This window comes from Lepidochelys kempii, chromosome 8 (assembly GCF_965140265.1).
Source record: "Lepidochelys kempii isolate rLepKem1 chromosome 8, rLepKem1.hap2, whole genome shotgun sequence".
NCBI classification, from domain to species: domain Eukaryota; kingdom Metazoa; phylum Chordata; order Testudines; family Cheloniidae; genus Lepidochelys; species Lepidochelys kempii.
The window spans coordinates 49,309,666-49,336,666 of NC_133263.1; the positions used below are offsets into that span (position 1 = coordinate 49,309,666).

Genomic DNA, 27,001 nt, shown 5'->3' on the forward strand with positions numbered 1-27,001 from the left:
CAAACCCCAGCAGCTCTGCAACCCTGTGTACCAGGTCATAACTGTTGGAGTGGGGAGCCATGCCCAGCTCCATGGGGCAGATGGCACCACTGTGGGGTGAATGCAGGGTGACCTCACTCTGCAACACCCCTCCCAGAGCCTCCCACTCCCTTGCGGGGCAGGCCCAGACACCCTTCCCCCTGGGCCTCCCACAATAAAATAAAATAAAATGAAATGCCCTAAAAATAAAAGGAAAATAATTTTATGAGTCTCTAGCTATCACCACATCATATTTCTAATAGTTATTCACCTATATTGTGCTATATGTGTGCTAAAGGAACTAATTCTTTCTTTTTAGCCCTGTACCAAAGGACAGAGAGAGATTTTATTTCAAACTGAAACAGGGAATTGAGAAGAAAGTTGTGATCACAGTCCAGCAACTGTCAAACAAAGAATTGGCCATTGAAAGGTAAGCATGATATAAAGTAAAACAGGTTAAGTGTAAGAAAATGTTCTCTAATGTGCTTATCATCGTCCTCACAAAATACCTGTGATTCAGTGGAACTGAATACATTGTGCGCTAATAATACATACATATTAAATTCAGACTTGGAGCTCTAATGAGCTAACTTGTGTATATTACCAAGTGTTTCTTCTTAAATATCCAAAGGAATAGAAAAATATAGGTTAATTGGTTACTAGTGTCCAAACACCTTATAGCTCATCTATCACTTCTGGAATTATTTCAGTGTTAAGACCAGTGTTCACTACTACTATGAGGTGAATCCAACCAGTGTTGTCTCAGCACAGGATCAAATACTTGGAGCTACAGTTGATTTGAGGCCCATTTTATTTTATTCTTTAAATCTGCATGTTGGCTGAAGATTTGGCCACTTACTTTGGTACCTAAGGGAAGGGGGCAGATATTTTCTGAAAATCTCTCTCATAATACTCAGGGTTTTTCGTTCTGCTTCACTTCTTGGTCGCATTTTTGGGTTTGCCTACAATTCTTGTTGTTTATGCACTTTAACTGCTTTTGATGTTGCTTAATGTGTCAAATATGTGGGACAAAATGTAGTACATCCATTGTAGCCTTTTGTGTCTAGTATGTTCCTGTTGAAATGCTGGCAGCCATATCTGCTAAAGCCACATTTGCTATACTAACATCTTAAAAATAGAAACAGTGGAGAGTTAGTGTCTCACTGGATTGCTAGTGGGACATGAATCTGTTTTCAATACCTTAATTTCAGATCCAGCAAACTCTGAGTTGGCATTAATGCCCTGATGCCCATTAATTTAAATTCTTGAATCTGTAGGTTTTCCATTTTGTTTTTTTCCGTGGAGGTCTCCTTCTGTTCAGATCTGGCCAAAGTTTCTTAAAGCTTCTGTTTCATTCTTTCTGTTCCCAAGGATTGTTTTGCTTTGTTCTTGATTAAAGGTTTCATTACTGCACAAAGTATGTATTGGTGTTTGAATGCTGGTGCTGCTTTTTTGACTTAAAGAAATCCAGATTCCTGATCAACTTTTTAGTTTTCTGTTCCATTTCTTCTGATTCCTGTTTCTATGCAACTGTAACAGGTGTGAAGACTGCCAATTTGTGGTTTGATTCTAAATTAGTCTTAGAAAGTTTTTATTCTTTTCAGCTTTAAGTTTTACAAGAACATGTCTCCTGCTGGATGGCTAGGCCCATCTTCCTCCAGTTTTGTCTGGACTATAATGTCTGTGCAAAGTCCTATGATCCTCCTCCGTTCATACAAAGTTTAGATTCTTGGATTTGTAACTTATCTTCTAATTTTATAACTTTTAGCGAATGTTTAATAAAATTATTTAGGAAATAATATGCACTGAATGTTTTCAAGTAATGGTATAATTAGTAGAGCTGTCAAGCGATGAAAAAAATTAATCGTGATTAATTTCACTGTTAAACAATAGAACACAATTTATTTAAATATTTTTGGATGTTTTCTACATTTTCAACTATATTAATTTCATTAGAACACAGAATACAAAGTGTACAGTGCTCGCTTTATATTATTTTTGATTGCAAGTATTTGCACTTTAAAAAAACAAAAGGAAGAGTATTTTTCAATTCACTTAATACAAGTACTTTTAGTGCAATCTCTTTATCGTGACCATTAGACTTACAAATGTAGAATTATATTCAAAAAATAACTGCATGCAAAAATAAATCAATGTGAAATTTTACAGCCTGCAAGTCCACTCAGTCCTACTTCTTGTTCAGCTAATCACTCAGACAAACAAGTTTGTTTATATTTGCAGGAGATAATTCTGCCACTTCTTATTTACAATGAAAGTGAGAATAGGCATTTGCATGTACTGTTGTTGCAGGCATTGCAAGATATTTATGTGCCAGATGTGCTAAAGATTCATATATCCCATCATGCTTCAACCACCATACCAGAGGACATGCGTCCATGTGGATGATGGCTTCTGCTCGATAACAATCTGAAGCAGTGCAGACTGACACATGTTCATTTTCATTATCTGAGTCAGATGCTGTCAAGGCTAATTCCCCACCCTGGCATGGATAGTTGAATCAGCCCCATTCTTTTATCTCTGACAGGACGAAAACATTTGATAATTGCTTATCTGTGGATGTCAAGGCTAATTCCCCACTCTGGCACTTTGAGTGCCGAAGGTGGGGGCCCACAAGGATTCTAAAAATTAATACTGGCCACTCCAGGCTTGTATTAAACTCCCAAGATTACAGCTTTTCTCTGACCTTGGATTGGTAGATGCTGCCACCACGCAAGTGCAGAACCCCTTTGAGAACCCAAGAAGGCATACTTGGGAATTCCTTCCTGTGGAGTACCCTCAAACCGTTTCACCTCCCCCTCCCCTTTTGGGGAAGAGTGGAGAAAGGAGGGGGGAAAAAAGGGAAATCAGCTGTTGCCACGAGCTAATTAAACAACATGTGCACAACCTCTTAAGACACACAAATCTAATTCTGTTCTTAAAAAAGGTAAATTTTATTTAAAAAAAAAAAGGGGGGGGGAGGGAGAGAATACATCTGGGAACTCAGGCTATTGCTAGATTTTAAAAGAGCAATTACAGGGATTAAGCACCAAAAATAGCTTCCTTGAGGTCCAGTTTAAAGGTTACAAGCAAAACAAAAGCACTTGGGGTTAGCACAGAGGAATCCACAAGCCATAAAGAAATAAAAGGGATAAACCTAATCGCATCTTCCTAGACATTTCCTGATCTACTTACATAACTGGGTCTTTAAAGGAGTAGTTTCTAGGTATGATACTGATGATTTTTCATACCTGCCCCAAGCTTTTTACAGCATAGCTCTGCTCTGTCTGCCTCTCCCCAGGAGAACAAGAGACCGACAAAAAGGGGAGTCGTTTTTCAAGTTTTGAAAGTTCTAGCCTTCCCATTGTCTCTTTTGGCCAGGTGCCCACTCACTTCCTTTTACCTATGCATAGCAGTGAGACTTTTTAACCCTTTACAGGTAGAGCAATTAGAGAACAGCTACTAAGAGGGATTTCATAGCTACTGGCTGGCTGGGTGTCCATAAAAGGGAGGTACTCCCTGCCCCCTCCCCCCCCTTTCATTTATCACAGTTGCCACCAGGAGAAGGTTGATTTTTTTTTTTTTTTTGGGTGGTTCAGGTTCTGTCGTTTCTGCATCGGCGTGTTACTTTTTTTTAAGACTCCTGAAAGCATATTCCACACCTTGTCCCTCTCAGATTTTGGACAGTACTTCAGATTCTTAAGTTTTGGGTCGAGTGCTGTAGCTATCTTCAGAAATCTCACATTGGTACCTTCTTTATATTTTGTGAAATCTGCAGTGAAAGTGTTCTTAAAATGAACGACATGTGCTCTGTCATCATGCGAGACTGCAATAACATGAAATATATGGCAGAATGCGGGTAAAACATAGCCGGGGACATACAGTTCTCCCCCAAGGAGTTCAGTCACAAATTTAATGCATTATTTTTTTAATGAGCGTCATCAGCGTGGAAGCATGTCCATTGGAATGGTGATTGTAGACTCTGAAGTTTGTGTTTTTGAGTGCAGTTGTGTTACAAATGTAGATTTTTAAAAAAAATTTTAAGTTGCACTTTCACGGCAAAGATATTGCACTACAGTACTTGAATGAGGTGAATAGAAAAATACTATTTCTTTTGTTTATCATTTTTACAGTGCAAATATTAGTAATAAAAAATAATATACACTTTGATTTCAATTGCAACATAGAATACAATATGTATGAAAATGTCGAAAAACATCCAAAATATTTAATCTATTTCAATTGGTATTCTACTGTTTAACACTGTGATTAAAACTGCAATTAATCACAATTAATTTTTTTGAGTTAAGCACGTGAGTTAACTGCGATTAATTGACAGGCCTAATAATTAGTAATATGTAGAAGTAAGCATAAGTATTGTATAAAAATATTTGACAGGACTCTTAGGTGCAAAAGCTCTCTTCCTTGGAAACTGAAAGTTTTTGTGTGATTGGTCCACATTTGGTGTGCTTATGCCCCATGTGTGCGAGATTAGATTCTTTTGGCCACCAGTGTCTGGTTTTGGTGTGCCTGCATGCTATGTTTTCTTGCACTCCTCTTTCTTCACCTGAAGGCATAAAGAGTAGAGTGGTCCAATAGTCCTTCCATTCCATCTTACCACCTGTGGCAATGAGACAGAATCCTTACACTATCTGCTTGCTTCCCTGTGCACTAGTGTTAGTAGGTACTAGTATTTGTTAATTAGTTACTAGTGTTAGTCTTTTTATCAGTTGCCACAAGCACCAACCTTTTAGTCAGACATTTAGTTTATAGGGAGGACCACCATATACAGGGTCTCTGACAATATGATAAAAGCAAAATCCCTGGAGTTCAAAACCTGTCCTCTTTGTGTGAAGCTTCAGTAGGTGCATGTGTGCTGCAAAACACAAAATCTCCCCCTCCCACACACGGCAGCAAGTCTCAGAGCCTCTGTCAACTGACTCTGGCTTGTGAGGCTTGTGCTACATGGCTAAAAGTAGCAGTGTAGATATTCCCACACAGACTCTGACACCCACCCTCCTTGCTGGGTTTCAGAGCCTGAGCTCCAGCCTGAGAGGGAATGTCTAAACTGCTATTTTTAGCCCTAAAGTGAGAGCCTTGCAAACCTGAGTCAGTTAGACTCAGGCTTTGAGACTTGCTGCTGCAGGGTTTTTATTTATTTATTTTGCAGTGTAGATGTACCTGTTCCTCTTTTGTTTAGGAGAGGGACACATTCGTAAGTGATTGTTCAATATATTTCTCCTTCTCTAAATGGACTCAAAAAGCTAGAGTCCCACCTAAAATTGCTGCTCCTGGAGTGCTATGTACAAGCAACTGTGGACGCTAAAAGAAAGGATTCAGAGTAACAGCCGTGTTAGTCTGTATTCACAAAAAGAAAAGGCGTACTTGTGGCACCTTAGAGACTAACCAATCTATTTGAGCATGAGCTTTCGTGAGCTACAGCTCACTTCATCAGATGCATACCATGGAAACTGCAGAAGACATTATATACACACAGAGACCATGAAACAATACCTCCTCCCGCCCCACTGTCCTGCTGGTAATAGCTTATCTAAAGTGATCATCAAGTTGGGCCATTTCCAGCACAAATCCAGGTTTTCTCACCCTCCACCCCCCCCCCCCAAACTCACTCTCCTGCTGGTAATAGCCCATCCAAAGTGACCACTCTCTTCACAATGTGTATGATAATCAAGGTGGGCCATTTTCTGCACAAATCCAGGTTCTCTCACTCCCTCACCCCCCTCCAAAAGCCACACACACAAACTCACTCTCCTGAAAAGAAAGGATGTAGCTTGACATTAGTCCTCCTGTCAGTTCCTCCTCATGAGTGCCACAGTGAGTTGAGATTCCACTTGAGCTCCAGTGTTACAGTGACTAAGAGGGTCCCGTTCTCTGCCTCCATTTTGGTGTCTATGACCTCAGAGAAGGGTCGGAAGGAGCACCGCTCCAGATACGAACTAAGGTGCAAGTCACCCTCTGCTGCTGATTCTTACATCTCAACTTGCTAGGCACCAGTGTCTGATTTGTCTCTGGCTCAACAATCAAAGGGCAGCCAACTGCCTGACAAAAGTGACCTTGTTTGATGTGACAACTGTAACCTTGTTTGATGTGTTTCCAATTAACAGTTTAAACATAAGGAATAAAACCATACTGAACTCTTTAAGGGTTGAGCCTCCAGGGTAGTTACAGATAATTTAATTTAGTGGAGGACTGTGACTGACACAATGAGTGATCGAATTAAAGGCATTATTTAATTTAAAAAATTACATAAAGCAAACAGGAATTACAGTATAACTATATGCTCCGTTTATATTCACATTCCAAGAATAAATGGTGCATTCTGGGATGATCAGTCCCTGGATGAGAAGAACTGGTGTTTAGTCTCTCTTTTTTTTTTTTTTTTAACAGCACCTTGATGGTGGACGAGCATGCAAATCTAAAATTAGAATAATACCTTTTTATAATAAATTATAACAACACCCCTCCTATTAAGCCTACCTTGTACCATATCTGTATTTCGGCTACCACATTAAACCTTTCATACCCGAAAACTCAAATACCTTCTACTTCATTATTAGTTATTAATATCAAACATCATTCTAATTACTATTTGCATCATTGCAAATTCTGTGGTTACCAATATTCCAAAACATCCAAAAATTCCCCTACAACACTTGCTAAACCCAGTTAAAACAAAAACATATTTACTACATGACCCAAGGTTATGCCTTGTCGCTTCTATTAATATCACTATTCACTCATGCTAACAACGTAACATAACTTTAGCTAGTGTGACTCCTGCTCCTGACATGCATTTCAACATATTTTGAGTTAGCCTGATCTACCCCATGAAACCCATGGATTGAGCTTGCTGTGGCACAGTCACCTTAGAAGAGGGGTGGCCAACCTGAGCCTGAGAAGAAGCCAGAATTTATCAATGTATGTTGCCAAAGAGCCACAGTAATACGTCAGCAGGCCCCAATCAGTTCTCCCCGCGCCTCCCGCCCACCGGCAGCCCTGCCGATCAGTGCCGCCTCCTCCCTCCTTGCACTTCCCAATCAGCTGTTTTGTGGTGTGCAGGAGGCTCAGAGGGGGAGGAGTGAGGTCATAGCAGGCTCAGGGGAGGGGATGGGAAGGAGTGGAGTCGGGGCAGGGCCTGTAGCAGAGCCAGGGGTTGAGCAGTGAGCACCCCCGTCACATTGGAAAGTTAGCGCCTGTAGCTCCAGCCCTGGAGTTGGTGCCTATACAAGGAGCCGCATATTAACTTCTGAAGAGCCACATGTGGCTCCGGAGCGGCACGTTGGCCACCCCTGCCTTAGAACTTCACCCATTGGTGCTGTCTCTAGAGCATATATGGACCCCAAATGATTTAGCTGTGGGCCTGATTCAAGATCACCTTCACTGCATAGGTCGGTGATGGTGCTGGCAAGACCACTTGTCACTGAGACCTTAATATTGCAGACAAACAAAGTATTGATGGCATTGCTTCAGTCCCCTACTTGAAATGAGGGGACGTGAGAGCATCCTTGTAACTACTGAAAAGGCAACCCCACCTTTGTAGGAGTCTTACTGCTTTTCATCCTACCCACTGGTTCACATTATGGGCTCATTTCCCATTCTCCCTCCTCCCCTCTATGGGGATCAGAGTGGAATTTCGGGATAGGCTCCAGGGACTGCTCTTTCAGTAGGAAAAGGGGTGCATCTCAGAGAACAGGCTCCCTGGTATCCTCTTGTCCTCTAGTCCAGCATTCATATACCTATCAACCATTGCCTACTGGGTAGCCTATCCCAGAAAACCATTAGCTAATTGTCCCTCTTTCTAGGTCTAGATCACCCTTCTCTCAAAAGACAGCATAGAACTTTCCAGCCAGGTCAGTTATTGCAGCAGAAGGAGGAGAGCTCTTTCTCAACACTGCACACTAGATGTCTTCCTCCCACCAACAAATTTGCCAACACCATTGAGAGTCTATCAGAACCTCCTACAAATCTTCTCCTTCCCCTTTTGGCAACTATCTCTTTTTTGGAAGCTTGGAATGGGATCACCTCAGACCAGTTTGTCCTAGACATTGTCAGCAAAAGGTACTGCTTTCAATTCCAATCCTTCTCTACCTCTCACCCTCCTTCAGGGGCACCCTTTCACATGACACTGTTGAAACAAGAGTTGGACTCCATCTACTGCTTGCAGCAGTGCAGAGGAAGGGCATTTAATTCCCATTACTTTCTCATTCCAAAGAAGGAAAGTAGTATGGCATCCCATATCTGGACTTTCAGCATCTCAACAGGTTCATCTGGCATTTCAGGTTCAGGATGGTGATTCTGGCCTCCATAATTCTCTTGTTAGATTTTCAAGACTGGCTCACATCTCTCAACTTTCAAGATGCCCATTTTCACATGTTAATGCTTCTGGCCCTCATGAAATTTCTCCAGTTCCTAGTAGGAAGATCTCATGACTGGTACACTTTCTTCACTGTCCTGCCCTTTGGTCTTTCCACAGGACTGGGAGCATTCAGAATGCTTGGCAGTCCTGGCATCTCATCTAATCAAACAGGTAATCCAGTTCTACCCATAGCTCGACTGACTGACTGATCTGAGGAAGATCACCCCAACACCAACTCGATTTAGGTGACCCTTACAACTGTTATCATACTGGGCCTCAAAGTCGGCAGAGAAAAAGCTACACTTTCACCTACTCAAAGCATACAGTTTGTAGGAGCTGTGTTAAGTTCCAAGTCAGCTAAAGCTTACCTTACACAAGTTTACAAACAAAGGTGGACCTTCTCAACTAATTTCAAGCACCCAAAAACATCAGTGAGAGCATGCCTCAGACTTCAGGGACCCATGGTCTCCTGGACCTATGTGATGCATCTTGCCTAGGGTTGCCAGGTGTCCAGTTTTCGACCAGAATGCGTCAGCTCTGGTCAGAACCATGGCCAATGGGAGCTGGAGGGACGGTGTCTGCGGGCAAGAGCAGTATGCAGAGCCTCCTGGCCTCCCTACCTAGGAGCTGGACCTGCTGCTGGCCGCTTCCGGGGCGTAGCGTGGTGCCAGGACAGGCAGGGAGCCTGCCTTAGCCCCACTGCACTGCTGACCGGGAGCCGCCTGAGGTAAGCCCATGCCCCAACCCCCTGCCCCACCCCTGAGCCCTCCCTAAAGCCAGAGCCCCCTCCTGCACCCCAAACCCTCATCCAGAGCACAAAGCCCCTCCTGCACCCCAACCTCCTGCCTCAACCCTCAGTCCCCTCCTGCACTCCGAATCCCTCGGCTTCATCCCCCAGCTTAGAGCCCCCTCCTGCACCTCAGCATAGAGCCTGTACCCCCTCCTGCACCCCAACTCCCTGTCTCAACCCGCAGCCCCTTCCCACACTCTGAATCCCTCGGCCCCACCCTGCAACCTGGAGCCCCTTCCTATACCCCCAAACCCCTCATCCCCAGCTCGACCCCAGAGCCCACACCCCCAGCTGGAGCCCTCACCCCCTCCTACACCCCAACTCTCTGCCCCACCCCGGAGCCCCCTCCCACACCCTGAACCCCTCATTTCTGGCCCCACCCTGGAGCCCGCACCCCCAACCCTTCCAGCCCAGAGAAAGTGAGCGAGGGTCAGGGAAAGTGAGCCACTGAGGGAGGGGGAATGTAGTGAGTGGGGAAGGGGTGGGGCAGGGCCTCGGGGAAGGGACGGGGTAGGGTGTTCAGTTTTGTGAGTTTAGAAAGTTGGCAACCCTAATCTTGCCAGACTTCTACACTCCTTACAAGAGCAGTTGACGTCAGTGTATCTACCCAGCAGACACCACATGGACACGATCTTCGCAGTCCCATAAAAAGTTCTCTCCTCATTACGTTGATGCAAAGACCTTCAGATATGCAACAGAATACGCTCTTCTTCACCTTTACTTAGAGAGAGACTGGTGACTGATACCTTCACTCAGGGATGGGTAGTCATCTAAATCACCTTAAAACTCGAAGCTTATGGTCCCCTCAAGAAGTTTGTCTGCATGTAAACATCCTGGAACTCCGTCATCTGCCTGGCACGTGTGGCGGTTTCTACCTTTACTCCAGGGATTCACAGGTCAGGTGCTGACAGACAACATCCTGCCTATGGATTATGTCAGTAGACATGGAGGATTCTGGTCCTCTCGACTCTGTCGGGAAGCCATTTGGCTCTTGATTTTGTATGTTGATCACCCTGTCATGCCTGGTCCCCACATCTTCCAAGGATTGAGAACTTGCTAGTAGATTACTTCAGCAGACAGTTCTCGGACAACCATAGGTGGTCAGTCAAGGACATAGTGTTTCGGAGTGTCTTCTGCAAATGAGGATAGCCATAATTAGATCATTTGCTCCGGTCCGGGCTCTCTGTCAGATGGCTTTCTTGTCCCCTGGACACTGGGACCCATGTATACCTTCTCCCAACCATCTCAATGATGCAGAGGGTCTAGAGGAAACTGAGGCAAGATGCTGGATCAATGATCACGATGGCCTCAGCATGGGCCAAACACTTGCCTATGACCTAATTAATTCATCTCCCAGTTTTCTTCCCCAAGCATTACTCAACTGCAGGGGATTGCCATTATACCTTAAGGTCAGAATCATTTATGAACACACCTAAACTGCTGGTAGCCTTTGCTGATAGAATATTGCCTGTTCTTAATCTTCACAGAGATGATAAAAATGAGTCTCCAAGTGTATAAGAACATATTGGGAGCAAACCAAGTTACAGCCACCTAGAGCACAGGCTTTAGAGCCTCTGCTGCCTGTTAGAAGAATGTCCTTCTTTCTGAAATTTGTGGAGCAGCTACATGGAACTTAGTCCACATATTTGCAAGACACCGTACTTTGGTAGAAACTTCCAGATTAGATGCTCATTTTTGGTAGGTCTGTCCTGCAGTCATTGTTTAAATAGAATAGCTATTATCTACCTCCTAGCACACAGATACTGCTTGTTAGTAAACAAGAATGAAATCCACATGGAAGTCAGTTTTCAAGATGTGTTGTCCGCATGGACTCCATGACCCACCCTCCTTCTCTGCTACTATGGAGTCCTACTCCTTTGGGATTCTGCACTGGTGGGGGAACAGAAGGGTGGTTGGACCTGCTATGCCCTTGATATCCTTGGAATGGGGGGGGGGGGTGAGACCATCTAGGGCACAGGAATGGGCTCTGTTGGCCAAAAGATTCCAGTTTCATTTCATGCTGGAATATGCACCAAGAGTGGAATGAATATGGGTAATACATCTGAAAGAACCAGTTACTGTAAGGTAAGTAACTGTTCTTTCATAATATAAAATACTAACTGTCCTTAACTACAGTGGTGATGGGGGTGGTTGTTATGGTATAATGGGGAAGTTCCTTCTGAATAGTAGCATTAAAAATATTAACATAAAAAATCCACCAGGTGGCAGTCTTACCAAAAGAATTCAGATACACTTTCAAGTCTCTCCTATAGTGAAAAAGTTGAGGAAAGTATTATATTCTAATCAGTGATTAGTAGGAGAAAGTACCTCGAAATGATCGAGATACTCACCAGAAAAAAATAATTAAAAAGAACTTGAAAAAGACATGTATCTTTCTCTTTCACTTCCAGTTTTGTCATAAAATGGAAATTTAACACTTTAGACAGTTAAAATATAATAAAAAATATTACCTTTAAACACAATTGTGTGATTTTCTGTATCCTGAAACTCCATTCCTACTCTTTGGGAGCTTTTCAAAAAAATAACTAAAAATAGGATTGAAAACAGGACATAGAATAATTTCATAGAATCATAGAATATTAGGGTTGGAAGGGACCTCAGGAGGTCATCTAGTCCAACCCCCTGCTCAAAGCAGGACCAATCCCCAATTTTTGCCCCAGATCCCTAAATGGTCCCCTCAAGGATTGAATTCACAACCCTGGGTTTAGCAGGCCAATGCTCAAACCACTGAGCTATCCCTCCCCCTCTTCACCTGTAAATCCACTCTTGCTGTCATGATACAACTTCATTTCTGTACCGAGTAAGTGGTATGTCAAATATAGCCTTAAAATAGATGGATGGAGATTATACAACCCTTTCTTTGCTGTGGGAGTGGGGGCATTATGATAGTCTATAATTACATAATCATACGCTAATTTTTCCAAAGGACCCCTGCCTTATTCATTATGCAGACTGGGTGGAGGAGGGATACAAGAGGGTAGAATTAAGGTTTTATGGGCAACTGTAAATCTGGCATTCCCCACCTTTTGAGTGTTTGAATTTGCAACCCTAAAGAACTTAGTTTTTGTATGGAATATACATATGTGTGTGTAAAAATACTAAATTGTGAAATAGTAAAGCTAATTTCTAATTTTAGTATTTAAACAAGATTTTGTTTATAACCACATAACTCAAAAATGGTTAACAGATTTTGCTTAAACTTAAAAAAAATACTCTTTTTGATTTGAAGCAAGCTATGGAGAATTTCAGCTCTAGAGTTAGAGTCTGGAGCACAACACAAAGGTTTTGTTAGACAGGAATTATGCTCCTTGTGTTGTGTATGAGGCCTTGCAGATACATAGTTGACCCTAGCTGGTGAGTTCTTCACTTGACTGAATTTCGGCAGTATGTTTTGGAAAGCAAGTAATTAGTGTTCCATCTTGTCTTTCTGAGATGGAAACTCAGCTTTTTGCAAAGATGAGAATTTATACTCCTGGTGAAGGTACCTGCAGATAATATATTGTGGAAATTCATACAGCAAATTCTCCTATAGCAGACTATCCTGATCAGCGAAGACCTAAGTCTCTTTACAACAAGATGATTGTGTGTATTTTTGTCTTTCTGTATTCTAATTTGATGAAGCTCATGTGTTAATAGTGTCCTCTTGGGTAGTGGATGAAAGTGATTTTGGGTTAATTAATGACTGGTTCATATGTGATCCTCAGACTCCTTGCAGCTCCTAGCAACCAGTGACAATTTAGGAATAGTTGTTGCATTAGTGCCTAATTATTTAGTTTTTACAAAAATTAAATTGCCTCTAACTGATTTCTTTTTTCTTCAAACAGTGCAAATGCATATTCTTGGGGAAACACTAGGAATTACTTGTTTCATTCTGTACTTCAAAAACATTAATTGAAGATCTGCCTATAAAGGTTCACACTTTTTAATGTCATTCAGATGGTTTTCCAAGTTTTGATAGTTAGAGAGGCTACAGAATTAATTTCTAATTTCTTTGTAGGTGGAGGCTATGGGGCATCAAAGCATTTGTTGAATTTTTTTGTAGTTTCATGCAAACTTCAAGATTTGTACAACATTTGATCTTGGTTAATCTTAAATGATGATTTCATAAGAGTATCTTGTTAATTACTTTCAGCAAGTGCAGTAAGAAACTTATGTTATGAAAAGGTTCACCTGCTTTAGAGTAATTGACAATTCAGAAGTGCAGTACCTGGTATGCATATGGATCAATGTTCTAACTGACCGATTACAAGATTGGATACTGATGGGAATCTGTTATGGACCACCAGATCAGGCTAGAGAACAGGATAAAGAGCTCCTTTGAGTATCCATTCATAATATGTAGAAAGAAAAATTGCACTATTGTGGGAAATTTCAATCTGGGGATATATGCTGAAGGTCTCATGCTGCCACTAGTAAAAATTACTTGAAGTTCCTAAAAAATTACAGATTTTCTAGCACCAAGTGACTTACTTGAAGTAATTCTAGTTGACCTCATGGATACTGTGTTTTGAGATTACAAGTTTGGTTGACAAAGGTAACTGTTGATAAAAGATGCTTAGACTTCTGTAAGTCATGTGACTTAGTACTGCATAAGCTGATTAAAAATAACTGCAAAATCAGTGCAGCACACATTAAATGAATTAAAAACTGGCTAACTGATCTCAAAGTAATTGTAAATGGGGACTTATAATACAAAAGCGGAGTTTCTAGTCAGGTCTCAGTGGGATCTGTTCTTGGCCCTGTGGTATTTATTATCTTTATCAATGGTCTAGAAGAAAATATATTATTGCTGGTAAAATTTACAGGTGACAGATTGGCACAGTGGTATATAATGAAGATAAGTTAGTTCTGTACAGCGATCTGCATTGCACAGTGAACATCATGTATGTTAATACAGCTAAATGCAAGACTGTGCATCTAGGTATCTAGAATATGGGTCACATTTTTAGGACGGGGGATTATATTTTGGAAAGCAGTGATTCAGAAAGGGGCCTGATTGTCATGGTGGATAACCAACTGAACATAAGTTTGCAGTGCAATGCTGTGGCTAGAAGAGCAAATGTAATCCTTGGATTTAGACATGGGGAAGTGTTAATACCCCTGTATATGGCATTAATGAGAACTTTACTGGAATGCTATGTCCAGTTTTGGTGTCTACACTGTACAAAAGATTGTTGATAGATTTGGAGAAATTTAAATTCTAGAATTTGGATGGTAAGAAGGAGCTGGATGCTACAATATCTTGTTAATGTGATATAGTTTGTCATATTTGGGGCCACTGGCTTCAGTCTTGCTCTGGAGGAGAGTGACTGGTTATTGTTTGGTGAAATGAGTTGTTGATTTTCTCTGTCGTATCCACATCAAATATTTTAACACTCTTAGCAGAGAGGCTAACCAGAGAATTTGTATGAAGATTGAAATACTCTTTCATTTCTAGAGGCAGTGGGCTTGACTTGACCTCAGTTACAGATGTAGAGTAATTCCACTCACTTCTTCAGAGAGACTGATTCACACCAGTGTAACTGAGGTTAGAATCTTGACCAGTATCATTAGATCATAGTTGCAGAACGTCAGCTGGGTGCCCATGATTGAAGGACTCAGTCTTAACCCTAACTCTGATTTTGTGCATATTATGTTAAATCCATTGGGCTTACCCATGGATAAGGCTTGTTGTATAAATGGAAATCTGTATTAATTTGAAAATGATCCCGGTTTATTTTCAGGGTGGTCCTGGTGCTACTACTTGTTGCATGCAGGCAGAGTGGCGCACTTCCCTTTAGCCCCATTCTCTTCTGTGGAGCTTTGTGCAGACATAGATGATGTGCCACATGCAACAAGTTGTGGGATTGTGGCCTAAAGATGTAACCAGCAGTTCTGAGTTGTGTGCCTGTCTTTCAGTTTCACTTTCCTCTTCCCTGGTAACCTTATTGCTTTTGTATGCAGTAACTCCTCACTTAACGTTGTAGTTATATTCCTGAAAAATACGAGTTTAAGCCAAACGATGTTAAGCGAATCCAATTTCCCCATAAGAATTAATGTAAATACGGGGTGTTAGTTTCCAGGGAAATTTTTTTCATGAGACAAAAGTCTATATTTTACTTATATATATATATATACACACACACACACACACACACACACACACTCTCTCTCTCTCTCTCACACTCTCACACTCTCACACTCTCACACTCTCACACACTCACACACTCACACTCTCACACTCACACACTCTCACTCTCACTCTCACTCTCACACACTCACACTCACACTCACACTCACACTCACACTCACACTCACACAAAACAAACAATGTAATCCTGGTACACAGTGATGATGATTGTGAAGCTTGGTTGAGGTGGTGAAGTCAGAGGGTGGGATATTTCCCAGGGAATGCCTTACTGCTAAATGATGAACTAGCAGTTGGCTGAGCCCTCAAGGGTTAGCTTGTTGTTAATGTAACCTCACGCTCTACAAGGCAGCACGAATGGAGGGAGGGGAGACAGCATGGCAGACACACACACTGTGTGTGTGTGTGTGAGAGAGAGAGAGAGATGCGCATATCCCCTTTAAGTACGCTGACCCTACTCTTAAGTACACTGCCTTGTTAAGTAGATCAGCAAGCTGAGACCACAGCTGCTGCCAGGAAGCTCCCTCCATCCTGAGCCCTGTCGTGTGTCCCCCCTGCTCTATGGAAGATGGGGTAAGCGGGGTGCAGGAGCAGAGGGGAGGGGGATGCCCTGACATTAGCCTCCCCCCCCCCTTCTCCTCCCCCCCCCCTGCACAGCAAGCAGGAGGCTTGGGGAGCAGATCCAAGGCAGAGGGCAGGAGCAGCACACTGACAGGGGGGAGGGACAGCTGAACTGCCTGCAATTGGTAGCCTGCTGGGTGGCTGCCGCACAGGGAACTTAGGGGAGCAGGGAGCTGATGGGGGGGCTGTGGGTCCACCCTGATTCCAAGCCCCCAACAGCTAGCCGCAACGGGCTGCTCTTCCTGGAAGCAGTGGACAAAGCAGGCGGCTGCCAAAGGACATTATAAGGGAGCATTGTGCAACTTTAAATGAGCATGTTCTCTAATTGATCAGCAACATAACGAAACAACATTAACCAGGGCGTCTTTAAGTGAGGAGTTACTCTGCTCTTTTGCCTTTTGAAGCCTGTGTAGCTGCCATTGATCTTTTTTACGCTCTATAATAAAATATGAAGAGAGAAAAAACATAATTTTGTATATAAATTACTACCATGTCTGATTTCTATAACGAAGCAGAGAAAGAATATCACATGCATAAAATGAACAGGAACAAACCTGGCTAATAGGGTAGTAATCACTTATGTGGAAAAACCTGTTTGTAACAGTTTTTAATATAATGATATTCATTCTGCTAATGTAATTGCATTGTTTATTACATCTCTACTCATAACACTCCATGCTCACCACAATATTAATTAGTTAGCTGTCAGTCATTTGAAAGCTATGAAACTGTTTTTGTGGTATCCTTTGAATACTAAATGTCTAAACTGTCTATTCCTTACAATCCCTGTTTATTGTAAAACCTAAATATTCATTATGAAACAGTCAAACCTTTCTTCCATTAGAGAAAATTGGGCTATTGTGCAAAAGAAAACTGTCAAAAAAGACTAAAATATTGTCTGTGCTTTTTATAATTCAGCCTGTTACTAATAATGCTGCTCAGATGCTTTCTTGATTGTGAGATCTCGTTTCTCAAAAAATATTCTGTGTAATATTGCGTAACATTTGTCCATTATAAATATGCATCAGCTAACCACTCTATTTGTGATGTAACAGATACCAAGAGGAAGAGAGGAACTTACCAAGGATTTTTTAAAAACTGGCTTTGTGCCTTTGTTTCCTTATCCTGTATAAAGGAAGCCTGAAGAGATTGTTTTAAGAAGTGTTCTATTTTTTAAAAAAATATGAGGCATATTAAGTCTGTTTTTTCCAGCTCTCGCTGGAGATGTCTTTGGTATCTTAGAGGAAGAGGGTTTTGTTTTTTTTTGTTTTTTTTTAAATTTATTCTTTCGTAGAAAGATAGCCTTATGGCTCAAGCACCAGATTGGGTTTCAGTGCAGACTCCTTTCTGATCTTGGGCAAGTTACTTAATCTCTCATGGTATGTCTACACTGCACACTAAGCCAGAATCTGTGAACTTGGTGTTTCCAACCCTACACTTGAGAATCCACATTGCATTGTTAACTTGGGTTTACAGTTACAGGACCTGGGTCTCACAGCTGTGCTAACACATCCATACTGCACTACACAGACCTTCTGACTTGGGTCTGCTGCTTGACTTGCATCCACACTGCAAAATGACAGGGCTTGGACCTGAGTTACAGTGGGACTCAAACTTTGACCCATCTCCAAGGCGGGTCTTAGGACCTGGGTCCTGAGTGCTTGCTAACCTGAGTCAGATTGATTTGTGTGTGTGACATTGTGCTCCATATGATTTTATGAAAATATGCTAATAAGTGTGAGTATAATGTAACTGGAATATGCTTCATGCAAAAGGTCTCTTGTAAGGTATCATTACAAAGCTTATAATCTACTGAGTGTGGTCATCCTATTTATATGAATGTATTATTCTTGTATCTGCAACTTGGAATATAAAATATAACTCTGAGGTCCTATTGTAATTATGCAAAGTGTGGGCCATTAATGGTGGTTTAGAATATTGAGGGCTCCCATCAACTGGGACAACTGACTGTAGATGGCTCTGTTTACTTGCAAGCCTTCCTATGAGTCAGGCCAGGAAGAATGAAGGCTTGGGGTCTCACAGGACATGTGACCATGTCACCTGGTACTGGAAGCCATCTTAAACCTGGTGCTTTTCCATTTAGAAGGAGGGGTGGGGACCCAAAAAGACAAAAGATTCCTGCCTTGTACCAAAGGTTTATAAGGTAGTGGAACGAAGTGGGTTCCAATCATGAGAAATCTCCTAGCTACCACCTGAGCTGGAACGAGGACTGCACTGGGGAAAGGATTGGGCCCAGACTAGAAAGGATTCTAGTCTGTGAAAGAAGCTTATTGGAACATCTCTGAGAGTGAGGTTTCATCTGTAATCAGTTTCTTACTGTATTAGGCCTAAAGTTGTGTGTTTTTGTTTTATTTTGCTTGGTAACTTACTTTGTTCTGTCTGTTATTACTTGGAACCACTTAAATCCTACATTTTATATTTAATAAAATCACTTTTTGCTTATTAATTAACCCAGAGCAAGTATTAATGCCTGGGGGAGAAAATAGCTGTGCATATCTCTCTATCAGTGTTAGAGGGTGAACAATTTGAGTTTACCCTGTATAAGCTTTATACAGAGTAAAATGGATTTATTTGGGGTTTGAAACCCATTGGGAACTGAGTATCTGGGTGCTAGAGGCAGGAGCACTTCTTGAGTTGTTTTCCGTTAAAACTGCAGCTTGTGGGGGACGTGGTTCAGACCTGGGTCTCTGTTTGTAGCAGGCTCGTGTGTCTGGCTCAGCAAGACGGTGTACTGAAGTTCCACGCTGTCAGGGAAAACGGGCTCCGAGGTAGTCTCAGCACATCAGGTGGCAGTTCCAAGGGGGTCTCTGTGACCCAACCCGTCAGTGTGGACAGAAGTGGAGGTTGGGCTGAAACCTGAGTCAGAGACTGGGCTTAGTGTGCAGTGTAGACATAGCCCCAGTACCTCAGTTTCCCAACTGTAAAATGGGGATGGTAAATACTTCCTTTGTTTTGTCTTGTCTGTTTAGATTTCAGGGTCTCTAGGTCAAATTGGAGAGAGTCTAGCAGAGGGCAACGAAAATGATTAGGGAGATGGGGCACATGACTTATGAGGAGAGGCTGAGGGAACTGGGGTTATTTAGTCTGCAGAAGAGAAGAGTGAATCGGGACTTGATAGCAGCCTTCAGTTACCTGAAGGGGGCTTCCAATGAGGATGGAACTAGACTGTTCCCAGTGGTGGCTGATGACAGAACAAGGAGCGATGATCTTAAGTTGCAGTGGCGGTGGTCTAGATTGGATATTAGGAAACACTATATCCTCCTATTTCACTTGGAGGATGGTGAAGCACTGGAATGGGTTACCTAAGGAGGTGGTGGAATCTCCATCCTTTGAGGTTTTTAAGGCCTGGCTTGACAAAGCCTTGGCTGGGATGATTTAGTTGGTGTTGGTCCTGCTTTGAGCAGGGGATTGGACTAGATGACCTTCTGATGTCTCTTCCAACCATAATATTCTGTGATTCTACAATGAGGTGCTGTCTATATAAACCAGGGTTAGGCAGCCTATGGCACATGTGCCAAAGGCAGCACGCAAGCTTATTTTCAGTGGCACTCACGCTGCCCGGGTCCTGGCCACTGGTCTGGGGAGCTCTGCAATTTAGTTTAATTTTAAATGAAGCTTCTTAAACATTTTAAAAACCTTATTTACTTTACATACAAAAATAGTTTAGTTATATGTTAGAGTTACAGAAAGAGACCTTCTAAAAATGGTAAAATGTATTAAATTAGAGTGAATAAATGAAGACTCGGCACACCACTTCTGAAAGGTTGCTGACCCCTGATATAAACAATTAACACAATGGGGTCCTGATCTCAGTTGGAGCCTCTGCAGGCTAGTATAATGTGTTTTGTAAGCTCCTGTACCTTAATTGAAGGGGCTGGAGTACTGAACATTGAAGAAGGGTATAATTTCTTCCAAATGGTCAGCGGGGTGGGTGTGCATGTATGTTTTCTGTTTAGGGCTTTATATATTTTATAATCCTTTCCTATATCAGTTGCTCAAATTTGAACGGTTTCAGAGTAACAGCCGTGTTAGTCTGTATTCGCAAAAAGAAAAGGAGTACTTGTGGCACCTTAGAGACTAACCAATTTATTTGAGCATGAGCTTTCGTGAGCTACAGCTCCTTTTCTCTTTTCAAATTTGAACAAAACCCTTCAGCTCATTTGATGTATCCATAAAGAATTACAGAAAAAGAAAGCAACCTCAGTGTTTTTTTCTCCTTTACAATTCAAATGTAACGTTAGCAATGGACATGACACTAAAATAGAGAATGAACAGAAAAGCATTTTCATTTTTAAAGAATGCTGATACTGTGTTGTAAATGGTAGAAAGGAACATTGGAAATAGTATTTAGTCCGTCTGTACACAAGTAGATTACATTTTTGATATATATTCCTTGATGTGGTGAAATATTGAATATCTTGCTTTCAAATACTTCCTATGTGTCAGAACTATTTTAACATTTAAACTGTATACTTTAAGCTTTGTACTTATTCAAGAAAGTTCGTAACAGAAATTAATACTTGATTTTGCCTTTATCTTTTCAGTAGACGATTTCTTGGCCATGTCTAGTATATGTGGTGGCGTTTTCTGAATGTGAGAGATAAAAGCACCAACAGCAATTTACTGTAAAAATGGTTCTACTTAAAGGGAAAATAGTGGGTGATCTTTGTCATGTGCACACTCAAGAAGATATTGCTGTAGTTTTTAATGACTTTCTAATGTCTTTAATTTTTAAAAACCTTTTGCAGATGCTTTGGGATGCTGTTAAGCCCAGGTCGAAATGTGAAGAACAGTGACATGCATTTACTTGATATGGTAATAATCATCTTGTCTAACAAATTAGAGGCTATGGGGTGCAGTTTTCTGTTCCTTTTTTGAAAAAGGACACTGTCAGGGTGCCCATTGTAATTCAGTCTTTTAAAATCCCAGCTTTGAAACTTGAAGGTGAAATTTGGTCCTTTACCAAAAGGTTTCCTCCATTATGTGCAAATATTAGTTTACTATTGTAGAGCTGTTCTTGAATTTTGTTTTATTAAATAAAAACATTTGAAACATTGTTATCCTGGGGAAGAAAGCATATCTAAAAGAATTAAGTGGACTTTACATACAAAGATAAGAAAAAAAAATTATTCAAATGCCAACCTTGACAGTGTCCCTTTATGGGGAAAAATAAATAAATCTATCCTTAACGAAAATGGTCCCTCAAATAAGCAAATAAAGTAGAGCTTTCTACGTTTGTCTGACCTGATTACCTAAATCTAGCAAAGGTCTGATAATTTGCATCTGCAAGAGTTTTGTTGTCACTTATTTAAAGCATGACATTAATCTATCATATGTGACTGACACTGCTGTTTAAAGAGTCCCTCCTCTGATCCTTCTTATTTTCAAATTATTTGTTCTTAGAGTATATCCAGTGAATATGCCTCAAATTTCTAGAAACCCATATTAAAAGCAACATATATTGTGTATTCAGATTGTATATTTAGTAAATCAAATGTTAATCTCTGACAAGTTCTGTGTAGTGTTTCATCTCTGATATGATGGCTCTTCAAGCTGCATTCTTGTAAATGAGAAGCAAATTGCCTTCCTCTGAATTAGGTCAGATGTTCAGCAAGGATATCTTGCCGCTCCAGAGCTCTTAATGTCATCAGAATATGTGCTTGAACAAACACTAAGTAAATATATTTTAGGGATATACCTGGATGATGATAACCTTACTGACATCAGTTTTGCCAATGGCATAGCACTTTTGGATCCCCACAGGCCCACAACTGTCACAGACCTACAGGATTGGCGCTACGCCCCCAACTTCGGAACAATCTCTTGAAGGAAATCCTTTGATGTGCCTCACCCTAAGGGGTCTCTTTTCCTTCAGGGTAGGCCGTGGATACCTCACTACCTCCTGAAACTAAACCTCTGGGGCTGAAGCACTGCTGCTTCACACTGTGAGCTCTGTTCAGTGAGTCCAACTGAGATAAATTCCTGGGAGAGACTTGTACACTCTTCAGGGACTAATGCACCTCACCCAGGATTCGTAGTGGCATCAAAACAGTGGTATTGTAGTCAAGTGGACCACAGCATAAGAAGTCCTTAGGTTAGCATAGAGAAATTAAGGTTAAAGCATAGTCCATTCTGGTCAACCCAGAGCCCCAGCCAAGCTGTAGCAAACTCCATTATCTAACTTGTGCTTGCACACGTGTGGGTTCTCTCTCTCTCTCTCTCTTCGTTCATTAGTCAGTTCCCAAGTGAGAGAGCTTCCAGCTACCTCTGGAAACCAACCCTTATACCCCCTCAACACCATTCTCTGTCTTTTGTTCTTCAGCTTGGATCTTTGCTTAGCTTCTCTGCTGAGAAGCCGGAAATCTGAGTCATTGGAGCTTGCATTGTGTCTCCAGCCCTCTTGTTGATCTGGGCTGATTTCAACCAATTCCTTTAAGACTCTTCATTCCACCTATACAGGGAGGTAACACACACACCTGTGTCTTAGTCTGACTGGAGAGCAAATTTAATCCTTTTCTCCTAGCTGGGTAGTAGTGCACCATAGAGGGGAAACTGAGGTACACATAGGACTCATAAAAATACTACAGAAAATTCCCACTTTGTCACATCCCTAATTGCCAAATCAGTGGAAAAGTTTATTGTGGCATGTAAAGGCTGGAAAGCTCAGCGGCAGAAGCTGGCCTGAAAATTAACTGAAGTAAAACCAAAATTCTTCCAGCTGGTGACTTTGTATGTGGTGTGGGCACTAGCATCTTAGTGGGCAACCACCTAGTCGATATGGCTGCGTTGGGCGACCATCTACGTCAACTACATTGTGGATAACATGGGTGGCATCAAAGAAGAACTTGAAGCCTGCAGTGCAAAAGCGTCGTCAGTAATGGGGTGCTGCTTAATCAAAAATGTCTTTTGAAAGCCAAACTCCATGATAAGGAGAGAGATTGAGCTGAGGATATACAGTGGTCAGTATCTTGACCTGCGGGACTGAAACATGGCCCCTCATTGTCCAGATGGAATAGAAATTGGACGTCATTCAGATAAAATATCTCTGAATGATTGGAAAACATCCAATGGTTGAAATTCAGGACAAATGAAGAGATCAGTCTTCTAACTAAACAGGTTCTGCTCTCTCAAATGGTTGCCCAGTGTGTTCTAAGGTAGCATAGACATTTTGTTTGAATGCCTACCAACTTCCCTGTGGGAGTCATCTTTGACTTTTGACTCAGTAAAAGGAGAATGGAAAAAACCACCCGGAAACCTAAAACACGATGGCTGGATGGTGTCAACAGACACCTGTCCCTTAAAGTCGTTCTAAGTGTCCCATTTCAGGGCAACTGCACCTGTATTTCCTCTTTGTGGTCCAGCAAGGGCACCCACCCTCAGGCTTCTGGCTCCCCATCAGCTGTCTTGAGTGGAGACCTGCCTCTCTCTCTTCCTCCTGGCTGGGGTTCTCTCAGGCTGCAGAGTTCCCCCAGCAAGGCAGAATGACTGACAGGCCCATATACTTTGCTTTTCTCCTCAGAGGCTATAAACAGCATAATTGCCCATGGTTTAAGTTGCCAAACAGCTTTTTCTAAGCAAGCACATTTATTCTTAAGATAAAAAATTATCAAGAAAACATTAAAAAAAAAAAAAAAAAAGAACCATACAAACATGCTAATAAGCTTACCAGAGATCACTTTCCCCTATCTCCACAAGAGCTCTGATCGGTGTCAGTCCTTCCAGTCATTCCCTAAAGATTGAGGCCCTGCCTTTGGATAGAAGATCCTGTCTGTTTTCTGGATTAGAAAGGTCTCGACTCAGTTTAAACTTAGGCTGTTTATCCAAAAATCCTTTTTGTTGTTTGGCCTCTAAAAAATCCAGTTTGAACTAATGTAGGTGAGCCTCCCCAGGGGGTGGTGTATCTCTGGAGGTGTTACAACTTGATTGAATTTGCCTGATAACCCCACACTGTTCTTATTTCATGGATGGCTCTGATTACCCTCCCCCATACAGTTGCTGGCCCACAATGATACATAAACTTAATACAGTAAGCTCTCCCAAAGAAATCATAGGCAATTGCCATGTCTGTCACACTGTCTTGTAATATATCAGATTTGGTTTAGGACAGAATATCATGGAGGTATATAACTCATTCGGTGGCTTCTGTATAGGCTGCCCAAGCAACAGCATGACATCTAGTTATATTTTAACTTAATTGATGGCCAAAATGAGCACTAAAAAATATTCACTGAGCAGAGGAGAAGCCAAAATCAGTCCTGCCGTAAGCAGACCCAGTCCACTGAAGTCAGTGGAATCATACCCATTTATAAGAAGGGCTAAATTTTGCCCTTGGATTTTAACTAAACCATTGAGGAAGAAGGTACTAAAACCATGTGTAGATTGTCTAAAGTAGTTGCTTAAGACAAAGAGTTGCCCATTGAAGGTTGTCTTTTTGTGCAGGTTTCACTGTATTAGGACGTCACAACCTGTAGCCATCAGTTGCTTTTAACGGTGGAGGAGTTTGCTTGGTGAGCTGACGCTTATTGTTAGAAGTAGGCATACAAGCCAAAATTTTCAAATATGGGTAATTAAAATCAGGTACCTACATTCATACTTGGACATCTAAATAAGTGACCTGACTTTCTAGATGCTTAGAAACATTCAGCCCCTCATTTGCTTCATTACAACTTAAAATTTTGGCCATTGCTCTTAACTACTAGTTGACCTTTTTCAATTTTTAACTTTTCTGTTGTACACTCTATAGCAAGTTGTTTGTAAGTTAAATACAAGTTAATAGTTTATGTAATTTAATTTTTTGATTTTTGATTAGTATTCTACAATATTGAAATCTCAACATATTCTAGAAGTGCTTAACTTGAGCTGGTTAGGAGTTGCGCATCAGTACAATAATCTTGATTTACTTCCAGTCCTTTTATGTCCCTCTGGTTTCCTGTGTAAGGTGAGAAAATGGTTGATCAGGACAAGTTGATCCTGGTGTGTTTCATAGCAAGCAATAAATGTTGGTGGCATTAAATTGTTTAAGGATGTCCTTCTAGCAGTCAAGACACAAGAATCCTCGATCCTGACTAAATACCCCTCTTTTTCCAAAGTGTGAGTTGTCAGCATGAAAGATAATTCCTGAAGACTTCATGGTAAATTAATTTTTAGGAGTGAGGAGGACATTCCTTTTCTTTTTTATGGGAAAAGTAATCTTCCTCAAATGAGATTTGACTCAAGTTGAAAATTTCCAGTGGTGCTTTGAAGATGTCAAAGCGTTCTATGTTGTCTCATATCAGCAAGTTAAAAAGACATGTCAGTGCAGTGAAAGACACTTCAGAATGTTGGCACATCTCAGGGGTTTGGCTGTGGCTCAGATGTTGAGGATATATTTTACTCCCTGTGAAGATCAGAATAATGCACCCTGATGTGATCTCTACCACCTGTTGTCTTCACTGACATCCAAAACCCTCAGTCACTTTAAAGAATTCTTCTTCCTGTCCTGCTGCAGCATGTTTTTTTTCCTAACGAGATTCCTGCTACAACCATTTTTTCCCCACTTTTTAAAAAAAGTCATTCTGATGACAGCAAGGGACTAAATGATACTAGCTTGAGCCAAACACAGAGTGTGCAAATAATGGGCACACTTGCAGAATCACAGAAATGTGTAAGGCTGGAAGGGACCTCAAGAGGACATCCAGTCCATTGCCCTGTGCTGAGGCACAATTATGTATACCTAAACTATCCCCAACTTATCACCATCCTTTGTTATAAAAACCTTTCACATATTTGATTACTTATAGTGTCCCCCCTCAGCCTTCTCCAGACATATCTCTGCTAGTGCATCTCAGTATTGACATGAACAGATCTGCTTTTCCAGTTGTATCCTTTGATTAGGAAATGGAACAACAAATTGTAATAAACTTTGTGGTTGCTTTGTAATGTAGACAAATGTCTACTGAAACAGGTCCAAAAAACGTATTTTAATATGTCATCTTAGCAAGGATTTGAATCCAGGTCTCCAGAAATAAAACCCATTGCATTAAACTACTGCATCACATAATCTTAGTTTATTTGCTTAAGTATAACAAATATTCTGAAAAGTCCTTTTTCTGTTTATTTGGAGAATTCAGCAGTACAACTGGGTGAATCGTGGATTTTCCAATTCTCTGACAATTCCAAAAAAAGATGTTTTGATTCAGGTGGAAGTGAAAACAATTTAAAAAAAAAAATTGCAGTGAATTAAAAAATCAGAAAAAAATTTGAGCTGGATCAAGTCAAACATTTTGTTCAACCCAACTCAATGTCTTTCATTTCAGTTCTGATACTTTAACACAAACAGAGGAAGACTAGATTCACAAAATCGGTAGGGATGAGGGTGTGCTCATTTCTTCCTTATAACTTTTAGTCCAGTGGTTAGGATAGTCTTCTGGGGATGTAGCAGACCAGGGTTCAATTCCCCCTGCCTCTGAAGTGGGAGAGGGAATTTCAACTTGAGTCTCCCACATTGCAGGAGAGTGCCCTAGCCATGGGGCCGTGGAATATTTTCATGTGAGTCTCTCGCTCTCTCCATTGTTGTGCATAGTGGCAATTTTTAGTCATCCATGATTGCAATGAATAATCATTGGGCCAGAGAAAGTATGTGAGAGTGACTCTATAGCCAGCTTTTTAGGGCATGCACCTAGGATGTGGGAGGCCCAAGTTCAAATCCCTGCTCCACAAAGGGTGAAATTGAACCTAGGTTTTCTACATTCCAGGAGACTCTGCCCCAGTGGCTTATAAAAAGGGCACCACCATCAGCTTGACAAATTGAAAGGTTTTGACAATGTCAAACCAAACCATTTTGATTGGAAAAAATCAGAATGTTTTGGAAACGTTCTGTTTGGTTGAAACTATTCGGCAGACTCAAAGTGACTTTGCAGATAGTTTCCGGTTGCCTGAAAGTGAAGTGTTGTTTTTCTTCTCTTCAGTGAATAAATTATTCACTCAGCTTTATTGAGCACCTCAGATTAATTACCCAGCACCCTGACAAATCTGAGGTAGGATGGAAGAT

General features: G+C 41.3%; 1 protein-coding gene across 7 annotated transcripts in view; it reads left to right on the forward strand.

The window, feature by feature from the left end:
• RABGAP1L (RAB GTPase activating protein 1 like) overlaps positions 1–27,001 on the forward strand; it is a 530,232-nt gene that overhangs the window by 75,144 nt on the left and 428,087 nt on the right. For 6 of the 7 annotated variants that reach the window (XM_073356445.1, XM_073356440.1, XM_073356444.1 and 3 more), the window contains 2 exons: positions 338–448; positions 20,721–20,787. In XM_073356445.1, coding sequence (XP_073212546.1) covers positions 338–448; positions 20,721–20,787 — 178 coding nt within the window. Of the gene's footprint in view, positions 1–337; positions 449–20,720; positions 20,788–27,001 lie in introns of those variants that run through there. The other variant, XM_073356447.1, reaches the window with a different exon arrangement.